This window comes from Miscanthus floridulus, chromosome 14 (genome assembly GCF_019320115.1).
Source record: "Miscanthus floridulus cultivar M001 chromosome 14, ASM1932011v1, whole genome shotgun sequence".
Lineage (NCBI taxonomy): Eukaryota > Viridiplantae > Streptophyta > Magnoliopsida > Poales > Poaceae > Miscanthus > Miscanthus floridulus.
Window position 1 is genome coordinate 81,260,471 of NC_089593.1, and position 19,436 is coordinate 81,279,906.

At 43.9% G+C, this 19,436-nt stretch overlaps 1 protein-coding gene and 1 pseudogene across 1 annotated transcript; both read left to right on the plus strand.

The window, feature by feature from the left end:
- Positions 1–1,202: 1,202 nt before the first annotated feature.
- LOC136504600 (chloroplastic import inner membrane translocase subunit TIM22-2-like) lies at positions 1,203–5,031 on the plus strand. Its single transcript, XM_066499555.1, has 5 exons — positions 1,203–1,587; positions 3,511–3,575; positions 3,666–3,738; positions 3,844–3,897; positions 4,586–5,031. The coding sequence occupies exons 1-5, from the start codon at positions 1,320–1,322 to the stop codon at positions 4,813–4,815; spliced, it is 690 nt and encodes a 229-aa protein (XP_066355652.1). The 5' UTR covers positions 1,203–1,319; the 3' UTR covers positions 4,816–5,031.
- Positions 5,032–15,549: 10,518 nt separating this feature from the next.
- LOC136506052 (putative disease resistance protein RGA1) lies at positions 15,550–19,218 on the plus strand (annotated as a pseudogene).
- Positions 19,219–19,436: the final 218 nt, after the last annotated feature.

The window sequence follows — 19,436 nt, forward strand, 5'->3', positions numbered from 1 at the left end:
GACATATGAGGGCTGGCTTCGCCTCGCCCGACGTCTGAGGGCTCTGTCTCACCTAACGTCTGAGGGCTAGGTTCGCCACGTCCGACGTCCGAAGGCTGGCTCCGCCTCGCCTGACGTCTGAGGGCAAACTCTATCTCGTCCGACGTCAGAGGGCTGGCTCTGCCTCGCCCGACGTCTGGGGACTAGCTCCACCTCGCCTGATGTCTGCGCACTGCTCCTTCACAATTACGCACGCAGATAAGGCAGGACACTCAAGTCGACCACAATACCGAGGCCCATACCCTGCAAGCCTATAGGAAAGTACCGTTAGGATATGACAAGATGGGCACTTTAAGCCCTTCTAGGCATGTCAGAGCCCGAACAGTGTTATAGGCGTCGATATTTGTCTTACAGTGTTATGGACGCCGCCATTTGCCCTCGGGCGCGGATCCTGACGGAAGCTCACGACAATCACTATGGTCAAAGAGGAAACTCGCATCACCTACAATAATGGACGTGTGGTCTCTGCACTGTCTGCTCTTTGCATGGCCGTGGATCAGCACCCTGATCCACCGCGCCGCCCACCGGGGCGAGATGAGACATGACAACTTGCTGACCATGCCGGGACATGACAGGATCAGCGGACGTGCTCCCAGCGTGGGGCTATCCCTGACACTGTCTGCCATGTCAGCGGGGCTCGCACAGAGGAAAAGGAATACCCGGTATCTTTGAAGGACCTCCTTGGCCGCTGGTTTTTCTTCTTTCTCCCATCTGTAATCCCTGCTCTCCCTTGACCTGTAAAAGGGACGGCAGGGCACCCCACTAAGGGATGGACTCAAGGCACCAAGCATGACATGATGCATAGCTGAGCAGCAATCAAGCTCTCAGCACTTATTCGACCTTTCCATTAGTGACTTGGACATTTCCCTCTCTCGTCCGTTTGTAACCTCTATTATGAATTTTTTGGTGCTAATAACACGAGCAGCAGCCACGAACTGGACGTAGGGACATTCTGTTCGAACCAGTATAAATATTGTATCTTTTTAGCACACCATTCAGATCAGACACATAATAACATAAATTTACTCGTTGATATTTGCCTGAAACACCGCCACGTACCAAGAACTCAACTGCTCTTTATCCACGGTGGATTCTCACCACTGCCCGCAGAGGATCCTACGGAGTACTCGCGTGTGGCGCCATCCGCAGGCCGCAGGGTGTGCACGCGGACAGTGCGCAGTGGCGGTGCACCGATCCACCCGGTCCCCGTGACGAGCCGCGCCCGCTCGCTAGACACACACGCTCGCGAACACGAACAGGGACACGAGACCGCGGCGGCCATGGCGAGAGGCGGCGGCGGCGATCCGAGGCCGGAGGATGACCCCTTCTCCGACGGCGACACCACCGGATCCGATTCCGACGAGTCCCCTCAGCAGGGGATGGGGGCTCGCCGCCCCGGCGCCGCCTCCAACCCGATCCTGACACGCCTCGCGGTGTCGCGGAACCCGAGCCCGCTGGCCGCGGCCACCGCGGCACCAGGGGTCTGCCTCCTCCGCTTCGCCTGGGAGTCCGCCGCGGGCTCCCTCGTCGGCGCCGTCGTTGGATACGGTAAACCCACGCCTCCCGTCGTCTCTGCTCTCCCTTGCCTCCCCGTTCGAATGGAACCTTAACCTCGCGCTAGGGTTTATGGCTCACCGACGGCGAGGCAACGTGTGGTCGTGACGCCATTTCGAGGCCCTCAGGTGCGGACTCGGGATGATGAGGTTATGTTTCCCCAATTCTAGCCTCCCAATTGGTGTGATAAGTATTGTTTTGCTATGGCCATTGTTCATCCTGGGCGTAGCCAGGTACTTGTGCCCTGGTCCAATTTGTGGTCTTTATTGTACAACTCTGCTCTTAGGAACTGTTTTCATTTGTTTGGTCTATAATTGCACCATTTAGAACTTTGTTTTGTTAGATTAGTGTTGTGTTGTCTAAGTTTCTACAGATTGTAGAGAAGATCTGATTCAAGTGGGACTATTTGGTTTCAATAAATGTCTAAATTTGAAATGTGGGGGGGGGGGGTGAAATTTTCTCTGTTTTATTCACTTTATTTTTGTCCTGATGACTCCTGAGGCCTGACCATGTAACCGTACAGAGGTTTAGTATTGGCTGTATTCATGAAACATGTAAGGATTAAAATAATAAAAGAAACTAAAAATGACTAAACCTTGATTCACACAGTCAGATATCACTTGACTTAGGGCTGAGACTCTCAGCCTGGAAAAGCTTCACTTGCATGGGTATTTGTGTTATCTGAAAAAGTTTACAGAAACCCAACTAATAGGTAATCTGTTTTCAAATTGATGTATTGTCCATAGTTGAATAGTTAGTTGGTGAGTTGGATGGTTCTGGAGTATTTTTTCTGTAGCATATCTGTTTTTTAATGAAAGAGAAGGTCTGGAGGTGTGTTTGGAGCATTTCACATCTGCTGCTCTGTTACTCTACCTGCCCTGCATGGGTGAGGATTAGTTTAATTTGGGAAATTGGGTCTTCTTACAACCCTATGCAAGTGGGGATCTACATTAGTGATTAAATTGGATAAAGGTGAGCTGCAAAAGTTAAATTAAGATTAGATAAGTGGAATAATGCTGGTTACATTCCGATGGCATAACCTTGTATTTTCAGCATCCATCATGCCAACCAGATGCCATCTTGTGTTCTTAGTTCATTCTGCATCATCACACACAGCTGACCAAACAGAACCCTGACTTGTATCTTCTCTTGTTCAAACCAGTCTGGGCCCCAGCTGTATTATTTGATTCACTGCTTACAAGTAGAAATTGAAAGATAGCTCCTCTTCAGAGAAGACAGGAATAGGAAATCAGAGATGCTTGTACCAAATAGGAAATACTACTGGTATTATCAAAGCTACAATTCACTTGAGTTTTATACATAAATTATCCATAGAGTTATATCCCAAAATCTGGTTTAGCCCTTCAAGTGCATATATGGTTCACGTGAGCAATGCTGGCCTGATCTGAATCCTCACATGTAAAAGAAAGAGTTCATCCAAATAACTTCTACCTTGATTTGTGAAGAAGCAAAAAGAAACCAAAACTGAGATATGAAGAACTTAATCCTTTTAACTGATGTTACAGTCATCACCATATTGAATGAAATTGGCACCATAAAGCCCTTTCTAGAAAATTATTATGCTTTTATTTGTGTTAGCACTGGTAGTGGATCAGTATCCCTCTGCTTAAACCATATATTCTCGGCTGTAGCTTTATTTTTATGCTCTTTCTTAGAGGGTCAACAACTATAGAATCACACAATCGGTAGAGATCCCCTGTATGACTTATTGGATTAGTGAGCACAAGATCCTATATTTTAACTAACACAGTGTTCTAAAAAGTGCTAGGTGGGTCCTGGAATCCTGGTGGTGTCTAGCTCCAGATTGTGTTTTTGTTTTCCTTTTTTGGTCTTCTGCTGTGAAGCCTACATGTATAATCAGATAGCTCCACTTTTCTATTTTCTTTAATTTTTCAGGTAAAGGTTTGGTTATGATGAAGGGGTTTAAAGGATCATTTCCTGATGCTGCGTCATCTGCTAAGGTATAAGGATATTCTTTCCACATGTGGATACCACTTTGTGCCTATTGTTTACCAACATCTCATGGTGTAAATCTTGCCTTCTTGATCTAGATATTTGCTGTTCTTGCTGGTGTTCAAAGTTTGGTAGCCTGCTCTTTGAGAAAACTTCGTGGAAAAGATGATGGTTTGTATTTGTCTGTGTTCTGTTTGTTTCTTTTTTTATTCCTCTGGATTAATAAAATGCTAAAAATGCATGAATGCATTAACATGTCAATTATTTTATTTCCAGGAATCAATGCAGGAGTCGCAGGCTGTTGTACTGGCCTTGCTTTGAGCTTTCCAGGTAAAGTTTCAGGAAATGTGTAATCAATAGCTTTGAACTGTTTTAATTTACAATTGCTGCACAGCCTGTTCCTTAATGGCCTGGTGAGGACAAAGGTTACATAAACAATAGCCACATTGTTTATGCCGAGTTCTGGCTATGAGACAATTGCTCTTTTTTATATATGCTCTTGGCAATTTTGACACTGTTTGTTGAAAAGTGAAAACACAATGTCTGTGTTAAAAATTTTATGATCACTTGCTCATATGTGTGGTTCTTGGGTTGTACCTTTGCTTGCAACCCTTGATCTGGTTGACCTTTGGAGCATAGCATAGAAACCTTCCTCTGCAGGGGACTAAGCTGGTTGTAAACTTGTGTTAGTTGATGGCATGCCTGTTTCTTTAGATTGAATGGTCTGAGTGTCTGTCACGAATAGAAAGTTTGATGCTTATTATGCTTAACAATTCCGCATTTTGATATCTCCTTAGGATGCCTCCATAATCAATTGTGGTTTGTCTCTTGTGCACTATGGAGTATCAATGTTTAGATTCCAATTACTCATCTTCTGTTGATGTCCATGGCATACATTGACTATTTGCATTCCATTCAAGTTAATTTGTTATGCTCACTTGTTTTTGATTTCTTAGAATATGATGGCCCGGTGCAGTAATTGTTGAAATCAATATCACATTTTTTTATTGGGTTTCAGGTGCACCACAAATTCTGATTCAGAGCTGCCTGACCTTTGGGGCTCTCTCTTACATCATTGAGAAGCTAAACAAGCAGCAGCCTGCGCTGGCGCTCCCGCCTGCGACAGGTGTGATGGGTCTGAAGGCTGGACAAAGTGTTCTTCCTCCCTTCACACTTCCTCTTCCGGATGCGATGGACGAATTTTCTAAGTTTCAAAACTTTTTGTCATCCAAATTTCGGGGAAACTGAGTTATCCTTATGGAGTGACGCCTAGTTACCTACTCTGGAACATGTCCTTGTAAATGCGTCAATGGTCAATCAGAGTTCTTTTTTTCTTGGCAAATGTATGTTCCCAAGGTAGTGTTTTGCTAGTGTTGATGATTCTACCCTGTTATGTAACAATTTTGCAAATAAGGGGAGCAGATTGTCCTTTGTTCAACTGGTCGGTTCTTCGGAGTTGTACCCACATATCGTGCCCCGTAATTACCTAGTCGACATTCACCAGTTAGAGCCAACATGAATTACCACAACCATGGTAAATAGTATTTTTTATATAACTTTAGTTAAAGTTCAAAATTATTTGACTTGCAAAGTGAGAATTGCACCCTTTTATGAAAGGAGAGAGTACTAGGCATTCAATCAACACTGCTTCCATTACAGATTCCCCCCAACCTCTGATCAATCTTTCTTACCTGGTTTCGCGATCCCTGAAGCTGCATCTCCCTTTTTAAAAGAAGCAGCTACAGCTGCATCTCTATAAGGGCACCGCCAACGGAGGCAGCACATGCTGTTGGCCTTGGGCTAGGTACGCGTAAATAGCTGTGCTCTTTGGTTAACACCCCTATCGAAGGCAGCTTTGCTTTTTTACTGCACCATCACATCATGTCCCCTTCCAATCTCTCCTATTCTTTTCCACTTCTCTACTTTTTCTCCATGGACCACACTCCCTGCACATTTTGTGTAGTAGCTTCATCTTTTGGTCCGATGAGATCACTGCTTCTTCTGCAGGCCACTCTGGGCATTGCAAGGCTATAAGTCTTTTTGACGTGGATGTTTGACATCATCGTGGAGTCTAAGGCAGTACGCCACATCCTTGCGTTGGGGAAGCCCTAAGGGCAATAACAACACAAGCAGTTCACGGTGGTCTCAAGTAAAAGTAACCTTCCATGTAAGTTTGGACGGAGGCAACAGTCTAGTACGAGTACTTTTGTACTCACTACTGTTGCTAGTCTGCTTGCTTTTTCCAACTAAAAGAGTATTTCTTTTCTCACCCACAACTTTCTTATTGATCTCTCTCTTCACGGATCACTCAGCTTTTCTGTCTACTCTGCAAGCCACCGCTTTCTCCTTTCTTTTCTCCACGTCGCGTCCAATCCTACATATCCTGACAAGGCTACAATCCCGGGTTGGAGCGTTGGGAAAGCTCTAACCTGCTCTCTGCGCCCACCCTATGGCCGCATGGAGAAGAGGGAGGAGGTTCCCTTAGCCTCACCACGAGACAAAAGTATACCTTTTTAAAAGTTCATATTACATTTTGACATTTAGAAAGGAAGTACAGAGATTTGGGAAGGGATTTTTTTATCATATTTGGGAAGGGAATTTACCTTGATATTTTGCAAACATGCTTAAATACTTTGATCACAACTTGGGTAGGTTTCCTACTAGAAAAAATTCACCATCTCTATATATATTAGATCATGGCCGATTGAGATTAACCATACACAATCAATCCAAGATCCAAAATCTACCTAGTACTACTTTCCCCACTTTTATCTCTTCCAACCCTTTGCTGTCCAGCACCTCTCTCGACGAGATTCATTGACGCACTAGGTGGCCTTACCGACCTAGCACAACCTCATTGTTCTTCTCCATAACGGGTCTTCTTGGAAGGTGTTCGTGAGCTTTTCAGGCGAAGAACGAACGTCTACATCGCATGACCGACTTGATGGTCGGCCTCGATGTTTGTCTCTGCTGCGTGCTAGGATGTGTGTGGCCTCAAGCATACTAGTCCTCGCTGGTATGTGACCCTGTAATGCCCCAGAGTCTAAACGGCTCAGATCTACTCTGCACGCTGAGCAAACCACACCTACCACCATCCCACTTACGCTTTCGTCCTCGCTTCGCGTAAAAGGATTAACCCGGGGATGGTGGGATGGACTCTAGAAGCCTTATATGTTGGTCTATCCCACCTTTAACAACCAAGGTGGGACTAAACTCTCCACAATATCTCATTAACTTGCATATGAACCAACGTCCTCGTCGGCCCAACACACCCACAATCGGGCAAACGATGACCAGGAACGTTCCCTCTTAGCACACGCAACCGTGCGCCCAGTGCCGGCACATGTGCCATGCCGTGCACCCCGCAGGGCCTACATGCGCAATGAACCCCATGTACACGCCCCTGGCCCGCACGTGCCCGTGGCCGCGAAGGTCGGCTCTGATACCATTTTGTAACGCCCCAGAGTCCAAACGGCTTAGATCCACTCTGCACGCTGAGCAAACCACACTTACCACCATTCCACTTACGCTTTCGTCCTCGCTTCGCGTAAAAGGATTAACCCGGGGATGGTGGGATGGACTCTAGAAGCCTTATATGTTGGTCTATCCCACCTTTAACAACCAAGGTGGGACTAAACTCTCCACAATATCTCATTAACTTGCATATGGGCCACTATGGGCCAAATTCCAAACTAGGCCGGATGTCACAGACCCTAATCGGCATCAACAGTACCATGTTGTGTTTACTTTTTAGTGTACGTATTATTTTTAAGTGACCCAACTTACCTTAAGTTGTCTTTTACAGTGGTCATGTAATGGCCGAATAATAATAAAAAGAAGGGCCATGTGATGGCCAATTAAAAATGGTAGGTGTTGAATATGGCCCCGTGATAGGTCCAGCGTGATGCTTGGCTAATGAAAAGGAGAAGAAAGAAAGGTTCAAAAGAAGAAGAAGAAAGAATAGACCATGTGTGACCAACATGATGCATGCGTGGTGAGTGGGGGCAATCTTATATTGTGTACATGTGAGTCGTGTGATATGTGAGGCTCACGCGGAGTAGTTTGCATGCATGATCTAATAATCAAAAGAAGCGGGGCTAATCGTGTTTCGGCCCGTTCGCTGATTGGTTTCTGTGCTGATAAGCCCGGTTGGTGCTGGTTTGTTGTGAGAGAAAAATACTGTTGGCTGGCTGATAAGCCCTGACTGAAACGAGCGAACAAGCTGTTCGTGTTGGAAAATGAGGGAAATGCCAGTGCCGACTCTATCCAGGACTCCAGGTGCTGACTCTATAGATGATTAGGCTGACGTGATGCATTTGTGCCCCGGCCGAATAGAAAAAAAGGGCCCACGTCAGGGGCGTTGCCCGTATAGGAGCTCTTGTTGCCACAGCTCCAGTTTGTCTAGATCTCCACAGGGAAGTTTTTCAGCTGCTCAAGAAAGAAGAGAACTAGCAACTTCGGTTGAGCAGAGAGAAAAAAGAGAAACCTTTCAGCTGCTCAAGAAAGAATTACTTAGTGATTAGCATAGGTGCTTTACGAATTGTCGGAATAAATACTTCCGACACTATGCTAAGGGTGCAATGAAGTGTTTGTGTGTCTCTAGGTTTATTTTAGATGAATTGTTGAGCACTAGAGCATCATCTATAGTGAGAGTTGCAACCCTCTTTATAGTACAACTTCTCTAAACTCAAATTTAGCAAAAGTGTTCATTTCCCTGAGTTTGAAGCCTTTGATTTAAATAAAGATTGAGGGCTCTCATTTCCTTTAATGATTCCAACAAATCTCCATTTGTACTTAACCACTGCGACCTGCTCATAAATCTTGTTAGATCCTAAATTGTTTGTCATTAAAATGCCAAAACCCACTCAGGGGGTCAATTATATTTTCAGTCTCCTTCTTTTTGGTGATTTATGACAACCAATTTAGGCTTACATAAAAGATTGAAAAGAATTTAAACTTTTGAAATCCAACTTATATAAGAAGCAACCCCTTAATATGCATGTGCAATTTATTTGAATTCAATTTGAGACTTTGTAAAGTCAATTTTGCACTTATATTAATTCAAAGAGCTCCACCTATATGTTGGAATTCGTTGGGTGCCTATCAAGTGTGTGAGCAAGCATATAAAATACAAAGTGTGATGCAATATGACATATTATACCACAAACAAGAAAAGAAACTTTGGTCATGAATTCAAGAGCCAAATTTCCAAAACACATGACTAAAACAAACAACACTCGTCACACAAAAGTGTCATAAGCCACAACCACAAGCTAGATAGATAAATAAGCATTAAACTTGTCCTACAATCATCCATCACACACATACCACCACGAGATGAAGTTTACGATTGCAAGTTCACTAAGATAGATTAAACAAGTCCAAAAGATATATAAATCATGACGAGATAAACAGCCTGTTCGCTTGTTGGTTTCAGCCAGCCCAAATCAGCTAGCCAACAGTGTTTTTCTCTCACAATAAACCAGCACCAGCCAGCCCAAACCAGCCTAGAAACCAACCAGCGAACATGCCGAAAAAGAGTAAGCCTAACAAGGTTCTCCCCTTTTGCAACAAGCACCAATAGAGAGAACTAGGCTCCACAGAAGGTCACTCGTTGTCACCAAGTCATCATCACCATCACCATCGTCATCATCACCGTCACCGTCACCGTCATTGTCACGTCGTCTATGAAGACATCCTAGCCTTCGACCACGGTGTCCTCATCATAAAAATTGGGAGGGACTGCAACCTTGCCATCACCAGATTGCCGTGCCATAGCAGCAGCCAGGGTCTCATCATCATCGGGAGGAGCAGCACGAGGAGGAGAAGGATCAGCTGTAGGGTCAATCAGCTAATTGAAATCCTCAAATAACTCACCAAAGTTCAGAGGAGGAGGAGGCTACGAAGGCATGCGCATATGCTCACGCATCTGATAAAAGCTCTTGACGGATCTGATGGTCCTCGTTGATAAGGTAGCAGTGCCGCAGGCCTTGAAAACCTGAGAGATAGCAGCCTTGAGACCACTGGTGAGGATACAACAACCACCGGAGGAGCGAGAAGGAGAAGGGCCTGGTGGGAGAGAAGCTGGTGCTGTGTGCGGAGAGCGACGAGTAGCATGAGATGTACTAGCTGATGCTTCGGGAGTGCCTTGCTTCTTTGCCAATGTTAGAAATAATCCACGACAAGTAGTGTCCATGGCATGCACGTGTGTGTCGCGTGATGGTGGTGTGCATGTCTGGCTATTTTTGGGTGACCAATCGAGTCATGTGTGCCTCTTGGATGGCATGCAATGGCCGTGTGTGCCTTTTGGATGTCATGCAATGGCCGAGACCGAGTCTAGTTGGAGTAGTGTTGTGCATGGCGCCAATTTGCATGGTAGAAGCCACATTGTCCAGATGAGTAAGTGACTCACGGTGTTACTGTGCGGGTCCTGCGAATCATGGCATGAAGGCCGGCATGGAAGTGAGCTCCATGGCCTATATATAGCCCCCCGTGCTCATCTGTATTCAGTTGCCATGTCCCGTGAACATGTAGCCAGAATACAAGCGAGTTTGTCGCCGCGGCGTTCGTCGCTGAAAAATAGTGTATCTATTATGCTTCTTCTATCTCTCTCCAAGAGCGTTGGCGTGTGTGTGTTTGAGCGGTTCCTGGGCTTAGCCAACAATTGATACCAGAGCTAGGTTGAAGATGTCGACCATGTCGCTGGAGGAGCTCGTCGGCAGGAGCGTTGTGGCGGAGCGGAGGCGGTCATGGATGGCGTCGAGCGTCTGCTGCTCACGGAGGAGCAGTGGGAGGTGCATTGGCGTTGTCAACGCTGCAGCGAGGAGCGCTCGAGCGAAGGTAGCGACAAGCACGGTGGCAGCAAGGAAGGCACCGACGTCGACGACGAGCGGATGCTCATGTAGGTTGGTCGTACGGCCGTGTCATGGATTAGGGGGTGATTGTTAGAAATAATCCACGACACGTAGTGTCCATGGCATGTGCGTGTGTGTCGCGTCATGGTGGTGTGCATGTTTGGCTATTTTTGGGTGACCAATCGAGTCGTGTGTGCCTCCTGGATGGCATGCAATGGCTGTGTGTTCCTCCTGGATAGCATGCAATGGCCGTGACCAAGTCTAGTTGGAGTAGTGGTGTGCATGGCGCCGATTTGTATGGTAGAAGCCACATTGTCCGGATGAGCAAGTGGCTCATGGTGTTGCTGCACGGGACCTGCGAATCATGTCACGAAGGTCAGCATGGAGGCGAGCTCCATGGCCTATATGTAGCCCCCGTGCTCCTCTGTATTTAGTTGCCAAGTCCAGTGAACATGTAGCCAAGATACAAGCGAGTTTGTCGTTGCGGTGTTCTTCGCTGGAAAATAGTGAATCTATTGTGCTTCTTCTATCTCTCGTCAAGAGCATTGGCGTGTGTGTGTGTGTGTTTGAGTGGTTTCTGGGTGAAGCCAACACAGTCTTCTCCTTGCACACAATAGCATGTTCCTTCTCTCTTGATCCGAAGAGGCATATGCCTCTGATCCTTGGGGAACTTGATCCCTGTGCCACCATTGCTCATAAATCTTATTAGACCCTAACCGTCTGTTCGCTTGAACTTATCAGCCGGCTTATCAGCTAGAATCTACAGTATTTTTCTCTCACAACAAACAGCTTCAGCCTGCTTATCAGCCGGCTTTAATACCAGCCGAACAGGCCCTTTGTTTGTCATTAAAACGTCAAAACCCACTTAGGGGGCCAATTGTACTTTCACCTAGGTCAGCTAGCAAGCTTAGGGCACCATTCTTGATCGTCAGATCAAGCGATGTAGCAACATGAAGGTTGGAAGGGTAAAAGAGAGGTAGTAGATTGATTTTGATCGTTCGTGTAGTTGCATACCTTAATTGGACGTGATCCTCTAATATACAGAGAGAGGTTGGTCTTATCCTAATAGAAAACCTCTCCAAGACGCAATCTGCAAGTTTCTCGTGAGATCAGAGGAGTTTGGATATACTTTGAGTTGACTTGGATTCAGATAGGAAAAGTCGAAACTTCTGACCCCGTGCAAAACAGAACTTCCGACAGGGGATCGAAACTTCCGACTAGAGGTCACTTTCGACTTACGCATCAAGCGAAGCACATCGTGAGAGTTTTGAACTTCCGATACGGCCCCAATCAATAATTAGATGCAGCGTAGTCCAATAAATTCTCGTCCCAATTCAACCTCCTCCAACCCTTTTTGTCTGTCAATAATACCCCATTGGTATTTGGGAGTTTTCCGGTGCCGAAACAAACGGTACAAACCTTTCAGAAGAAGAGACAAGGGCTAGGAATCAAAGCTTGTTCTTCCTTTTTAGCGAGAGAATCTGCAACTTTATTAGGAGTCCTAATTTTGACGATGGAAGTCTGTTGACCTTGCTTAATAGACGGGGGCTTGGCCTAAAATTCTAAAAAAAAAAATTTGACGATGGAATGAATCATCTGCCACAATGGCCAGGGGATGGAATTATATCCTGCTTTGCTGCGCACAACGCAGTTCTTCTAGTTCGAGATGAGGAAGAAGAAAAATGTTGACATCTCACAGTATTTCTCTATTTCTCAAACAATGTGAACTATATGGTGTTGTCTGAAGTACTGGACTATTATTGCAGGTCAAATTATATATGTGTTATGTGTATAGGTTAACAGAAAAAACGCTAGCAGATGAAAAACTACATGATGCAACGCAAGGAAACCCATTTGAGGGTTCCTTTTCTTTACCTCACACCATGCATGCACAAGTAATTTGGCGAACTGTACTGTTGCATGCAGGAACTACGGACCATTTGACTGTACAAAGTCCACAACCCTGCGTCATCCGGCGCAACAAATTCGGTACATTTTGAACTCCTGAGAACAAGCAAGTGTTTTTCCTTAATTCTCCTTCACTTGTGAGATTTCAGATCGATTTCTGATGGTGGAAAAACATTTTGTTCTGGTGTTCAGTTAAAATGATGGGCCTGCTCGTCATCAAACACACGAGATGTTCTCTTGTGGTTCACAGCTAGTCTGACTGACAGAGCGCCGCCGCTCTCTTCCGCCGATATTCTTCTCTGGACTGTCACGGGTGGGTCTGCCTGAGAGGGCCCGGGCACTGCCTGGCTAATTGATCCACGCCGCATGCCAGTGGCGAGCACTAAATGAGAGGCGGCCGGGGATGCAGGCAGCGGCGAACTGGTGGTCAGCAAATTGGTTGACGCGGCGATAGAAGCCACCGCGCGCCATCCGTTCGGCGAAATGTGCCGCAGCCCACAGGTGACAGCTGTCAGAATTTCATCGTTTCTTTTTCTTTTATAGTTTCTGTGGAATATTTAGGTTTTATTTCTCTTGGATTTTCCTGGTTCTTCTATTACCCAAATTTCCTTCTTCTGCCTTTTAATCTCCCCCGCATTGCATTTGCATGAACTATTTTAAGTTGCAGATGTTGAATATTAATTAGTACACTCTGGATACGCGTTTCCAGCTGAGCGGCCACTATCTAAACTGCAAGGGGGACTGTTTTCTAAAATTGACGAAGACTCACCCAATGCAGCAAACAAACATATTTGCAGTGAAACACATTACAAGACCTAGAACCTTTAAAAGTTATACTGGCCTTAATACACTGGCTATAGTATGTCAGTGCGAAGCAGGTAATTTGTAACATGAATCTGTTATAAATTTTTTTTTAACATGAATAAGCTTGAACATCTTAATTTGCTTCCTAATCACGAATGGAGTGCACACAAGGGAGGCATTTGTATCAGAAGAAATGTTAGGCGAGGGCACAGATTTAGAAAAGGTAAAAAACACTGAGTTGACTTATCTAAAGCAAGGTTTATTTCAAATTGATTGTAACATTAGGGACCAAACTCTAATTACTCCATTCAGAGTAGTGGTCCGTAGTTTATTTTCTATTCGATGGGGGTTGTTGGCTTCCTCTGGTTGCTTTCTACCTTCTTTGGCTCTTTGTAAGCATAGTTGATTTCACAAAGAAACATGGGAAATTTCTTGTGTGCCATTAAAAAAGATCGCAATACTCTATGTGTCTTTGAAAAAGTTCAATGGTCTTCAGCGCCACTGCTCTAACTTTTTTGTGTCCTCTATGCCATTGTCGTCAGTTTGGGCTCTAACGCCGTCAAACTACAGGTGTGAAAAATCGAAAATACCCTTAAGTCTAACTATGTCATTAATTTTTTGAGCATCTTAACGACTTCAAATGAAAAAACTCAAAACTAGAAAGTTGTAGATCTCGTCGAGATCTATAATTTTCATATAAAAATTATCTTCATTTAATTTCGCAAAAAAAATATGATTTTCTAAGATATATTAATCATATCAAATCATATTTTTTTGCGGAATTAAATGAAGATAATTTTTATATGAAAATTATAGATCTCGATGAGATCTACAACTTTCTAGTTTTGAGTGTTTTCACCTGAAGTTGTTAAGATGCTAAAAAAAATTAATGACATATTTAGACTGAAGGGTGTTTTTGACTTTTCGCACCTACAGTTTGACGGCGTTAGAGCCCAAACTGACGGAAGTGGTATGGAGGGCACACAAAAGTTGAAGCAGTGACGCTGAAGACCGCTGAACTTTTCCAGAGACACACAGAGCATTGCGACCTTTTTTAACGGCACACAAGGAATTCACCCAAGAAACATCATAAGTAGCACCAGCACCATAATTCCCTGGCCTTCTACCTCTAAAGCTCTGATTTGCATTCAGTGCACAGGAGGAAAGGAGAAATACATCTGGAGATTGCAGGTGGCACAGCCAGAAGTAGCAGATCTGAGCTCATAATATATGCAACGTTCATAGATTTCTTCTCCAACAATTGACATCTACCCTTTCTGGAGATCACTATTGTTTTCAGCACACAAAACTGGTGATTGTTTTGCCTATTGTCAAGTACTGAAGGCAAGAAATTTGATTAGAAGTCACAAATCATGATTTCTGTTGATTCGTCTGAGCTAGAGGCTATGGTATGTCCATCTTCCAGTCACCATCTACTCCTCATATATTGTGCTTATTTCGGTCCTTGTGATGTAAGGAACAAGCGGGCCTATGGATGCATTGCAAGCAGGTTGTCCGCAAGACCTGGAAATATGTCATTTTTTTGCAGTATCCGCGGAACCTGTGAACGTGAAAATAACCTATTTGTGAACCTTGCAGACAATCCGCTTGCATCCATAATCGGGCTAATAGAGTTTATTTGCAAGGAAGCAGTTCAACACCCCAAGTCTGCATTACTCCTTGTGTCCTGGTTGCTTCCCTTCGTGTGCAGCTGATTTAGTTCACTAGGGGCATCACAAGCTAGTTGGAGCTCACAAGTGCTCTTGCATCTCTGGCAATCTAAATCTAGGCTCAAGCCCGCATTGTGGAACCCAGATTCTGGATGCTCTGTTGTGCCACATTTGGAGATGGCACGGGTAAAAACAATAGAATTAGGCTCCAGAAAGCTCTGATTTGCATATTTTGCATAACGTATTGTTTTGTTCTTCACTTCTGCTACTTTCGTCCATTTGTACTGTCTTCTGCGCTTTCTGCTTTGAATGGTAATCTTTTGGACAATAACTTGGCATTTGACTGTCAGGTACTTAACTGAAGTGACAAATCATTGCAGCTGACCTGAGCTCCATGTATTTCCTTTTTTTAACCATGGACAAAAGTCGTCTGTTCCATTATTATTTTTGTTTGCACCAGTGATGTTCATTCATAACTTCTCCAACAATGGACTTCTAGAATTTCCACTTTGAATGTAATTATGCAAACAAAATTGGTGATTGTTCTGCCAATTGTCAGGTACTGAAGGCCGGAAACTCACGAGTCATACATCGTTAGTACCATATGTGATTGCTTTTGCTTCTTCTGGGCTCGAGGCTATGGTATGTTCATCGTCCAGTCACTAACTAGCCATTTAGTTTGCTTTCATATATGCACTATATGTCATAGCCTTTAACCTCTGATTCCTCATATATTGTGCTTATTTTTGCTGCCTATGATGTAAGCAGCAAGAAGGCTAGTAAAGTTTGTTTGAGAAGAAACACTTCAACGACCCAAAGACAAAAGGCTAAAGAGCTACTGCTGCTACACCTGTTTTCCTAGGTCAGATATATCATCAACCACTGTTTCACGCACATCTATAAAATCAATATCCGCACTAACCATAAATGATGGCACCAGACATATAAAGAAACATGACTGAATGAATTGTATGCTGTAAAACCCATATCTTAGCATACTTTTTTTTTTTAAAAAAATCCCTTTTTTCTTTTACTTTGTTGAGAGTAGCTTCTAATTTAACAATGCAATTTGTAGGAAATTTTGGTGAAGGAGAGGTTTTCAAAACTACACTCGGTATGGAGACTGCTGCAGTATCTTCTGTGATATCTACAACATTGAAGGTTGTGGCCAACAAATTAGCACCACTGTTAATCAAAGAGTACAGCTACGTTGTGGGTGTGAAAAGAGATCTTGAGGAGCTCAGGGATCAAGTTGAGGAGATCAACAGTTGGTTGGAAACAAGATATGAAGCTATGTGGCATGATACATAATTTAAATGGCTCAAAAGGTTGAAAGATATTGCTTATGCTGTTGATGATGTTGTTGATGAGTTCCAGCTGAAGGCTGAGAAACATGACGCTGCTGCTGATGGTAGTATTATGTCCAAATATATGTGCACAAAACCAAAATCATTTATTTCACAATGTAAGGCAGCCAGCAAGATCAAGAAAATCAAAAAGATATTTGCTGCAATTGTGAAGCAAAGAACACAGTATAATGCAATAACGAATAGTATATCAGTGAATCCTCCTGTTCGGCAAACAAAGATGAGAACTGGGGAGATGTCATCATGGCCTGACATTGATGAGGCATCAGTAATCGGAGGAGATGAAGATAAGAAACTTATAATATCCAAGCTTGAAGAGACTGATGATCCACTGAAACTCAAGATAATTTCCATCATCGGGCTTGGTGGGTCTGGGAAAACTACTTTGGCTAAACTGATTTTTAATGATGGTAACATAAGAAAAATTTTGACTCTACGCTATGGGTTCACGTGTCAAAAGAATTTGATGGCGACAAGCTAGTCAAAAAAATGTTTGAAGCTTTTGCTGACAATAATCCTGGACAGCATGGTGTGCCACATATGAGAAAAACAATCTCAGACAAGTTGGAAGCACCTGGACAGCATGGAAAGAGGTTTCTTCTTGTACTGGATGATGTTTGGACCGAGTCTCGATTTCAGTGGGAAAATTTCTGGGAATTTCTGATCAATGTTGGTGCACCTGGAAGCAGGATTTTACTGACTACTCGTAGTAGTAAAGTTGCAGAAATACTAGGATCAACATGTGCATTTGAGTTGTCATTATTATCTGAGGCTAGCAGTTGGCAACTATTCACAGAAAGTTATGGAATGGCCGAAAATAGTTTGGACCCTGAATTTCTTAAGGTTGGAAAAGAGATTGTGGGAAAATGTGGTGGGGTACCACTCGCAATTAAAGTTCTAGCAGGTGTACTCCGTGACAAGGAACTGATAGAAGAGTGGGAGGCAATGAGAAACAATAGCTTATTAGATGTTGAGGGTGAAGAACATAGAGTATTTTCATGCTTGAGGCTGAGCTATCTTCATTTGCCTTCTCATTTGAAGCAGTGCTTCACAATATGTTCAGTGTTTCCCAAAGGTCATCAGATTGATAAAGAACAATTGATTGATCAATGGATTGCTCATGATCTGATCACTTTGGAAGATGGTGTGGATTACTTGGAGTATGTTGGCCACAAGCATTTCAATTCTCTTGTGCAAATGTCTTTCTTAAACCTGGAGGAAAAAGGTGGGAGACTGACATGTAGGATGCACGATTTGGTTCATGATCTTGCTCGATGCATCTTAGGTGATGATTTTTTTTTTCTTGGTGAAAGTGATGAAATTTCTACTGTTGTGCCAATGGAGGCTACCAAATCAACGAATAACTATAGATACTTTTCTTTGACTGATGAACCAAGAATTCTTCTACCCAAAAATTTGTTTGTAAAGGCACGTGCTGTTTATGTTGCTGCTTGTGATGATTCAATATTTGGCAAAGAATTGAAGAATGCAAGACACTTGCGCAGTATCATGGTGGAAGGTACCATTTTAGACTCAATACACACCACCATACTGCATATAAAATATCTTAGGTATCTTAGCATTTCTTATTCATGGGAACTGGAAGCACTTCCTGAGGTCATTTCAGATGTTTGGAGCCTGCAAGCGCTCCACGTAACAAATTGTGATAAATTTCTCAAGTTACCGAAATCAATTGGTAAGCTACAAAAGCTGAGGACACTAAATTTGTCGGGTTGTAAAAGTCTAAAGTGTTTACCAGATTCAATCGGTGACTGCCATATGATTTCAAGCATCAATCTTTGCGCTTGCAGGAAGCTCACAACTTTGCCAAACTCTATTGGTAAGCTGCAGAAGTTAAGAACACTGAACCTATCATGGTGTAATAGTTTAGAATGTTTACCAGATTCAATTGGTGATTGTCAAATGATTTCAAGCATTGATCTTTGTGACTGCATGGAGCTCACAATGTTACCAAACTCTATTGGCAAGCTGCAGAAGTTAAGAACACTAAACCTATCATGTTGTGAACGTTTGAAATTTTTACCAGATTCTATTGGTCATTGTCAAATGATTTCAAGCATTGATCTTTCCAATTGCCGTATGCTTACAGTGTTGCCAAACTCTATTGGTAGAAACGAAAAATTAAGAGTATTGAGACTTGGTAACACCAAAATTGAGAGGTTGCCATCAAGTATCACAGAACTCAGAAATCTGGAGTGTTTGGACCTTCGCTTCTGTCAAGAGCTGGTAGAATTGCCTGAAGGCATTGGCAACTTGGATAAGCTTCATGTTTTGAACATAAAGAATTGTAAAAAATTGGGAAGGATGCCTGTAGGCATTGGACAGCTCAGTCGAATACAAAAGTTGGACTTCTTTGTTGTGGGTGAAAGTGAAAAGTTTGCCAAAATCTCAGAGCTTGCAAATATATGTAGGAATAATAAGTATCTAACTATTAGAGGTATTGAACATGTGATGGATCCAGATGATGCACATAGGGCATGCTTGAAACAGAAGACAAACTTACAGAGGTTGAGCCTACAGGGGATGGCGCATGATGTTGGTGAGGTGAACACTGAGTTGAGGCCGGCTGTACTTGATGGTCTGGAACCGCCGGCTGGGATTAAAGAGCTGGAAATCTGTGGGTATTCAGGTAGGAGATACGCACAGTGGATGCAGAATCAAGTTGGTGGCGGAGTCCAGGGGCTTTCTCACTTTCCATTTCTAAGGGTGATGGAACTACGAGATTTTCCAAACTTGAAGCATCTACGTGGACTGGCTGGGCTGCCTTTTTTGGAGGAGCTTGGGATGTGGGACATGCCTTCTCTTGAGAGTATAAGCGGAGGCCCATTTCCTTCGCTGGTGAAGTTAGTAATGAGTAGCCTGCCTAGTTTGGGAGCAGTGTGGATGGTAGCAGAGAAGACCATTGTCATGTGGGGCCGCACCTACGCACGCCAGCGAAGGGCCCGTGATGTCAGGCGGGCCGCAGCACGCGCTGAGGCAGCAGGCGCGGGTGATCAGGAGGAAGGTGCGGCTAAGGAAAGTGGCTGATTTGATTAGATAAGTGATTGGCCTTAAGTTTAGGGGATTCATCCCTAATTAGTTATTTCCTATTTTATTGTTGCCAAGTGTGGCGGCCCATGGGCCTATATAAACTGTATTAGAGGTCATGATCAATCAAGCAATAAAGTTATCCCTAATCTCTCTATTCTCTGTAAGCCTACGGAAGAGGGGTATAACCTCACCGGAGAAGACGGCCGACGGCTACG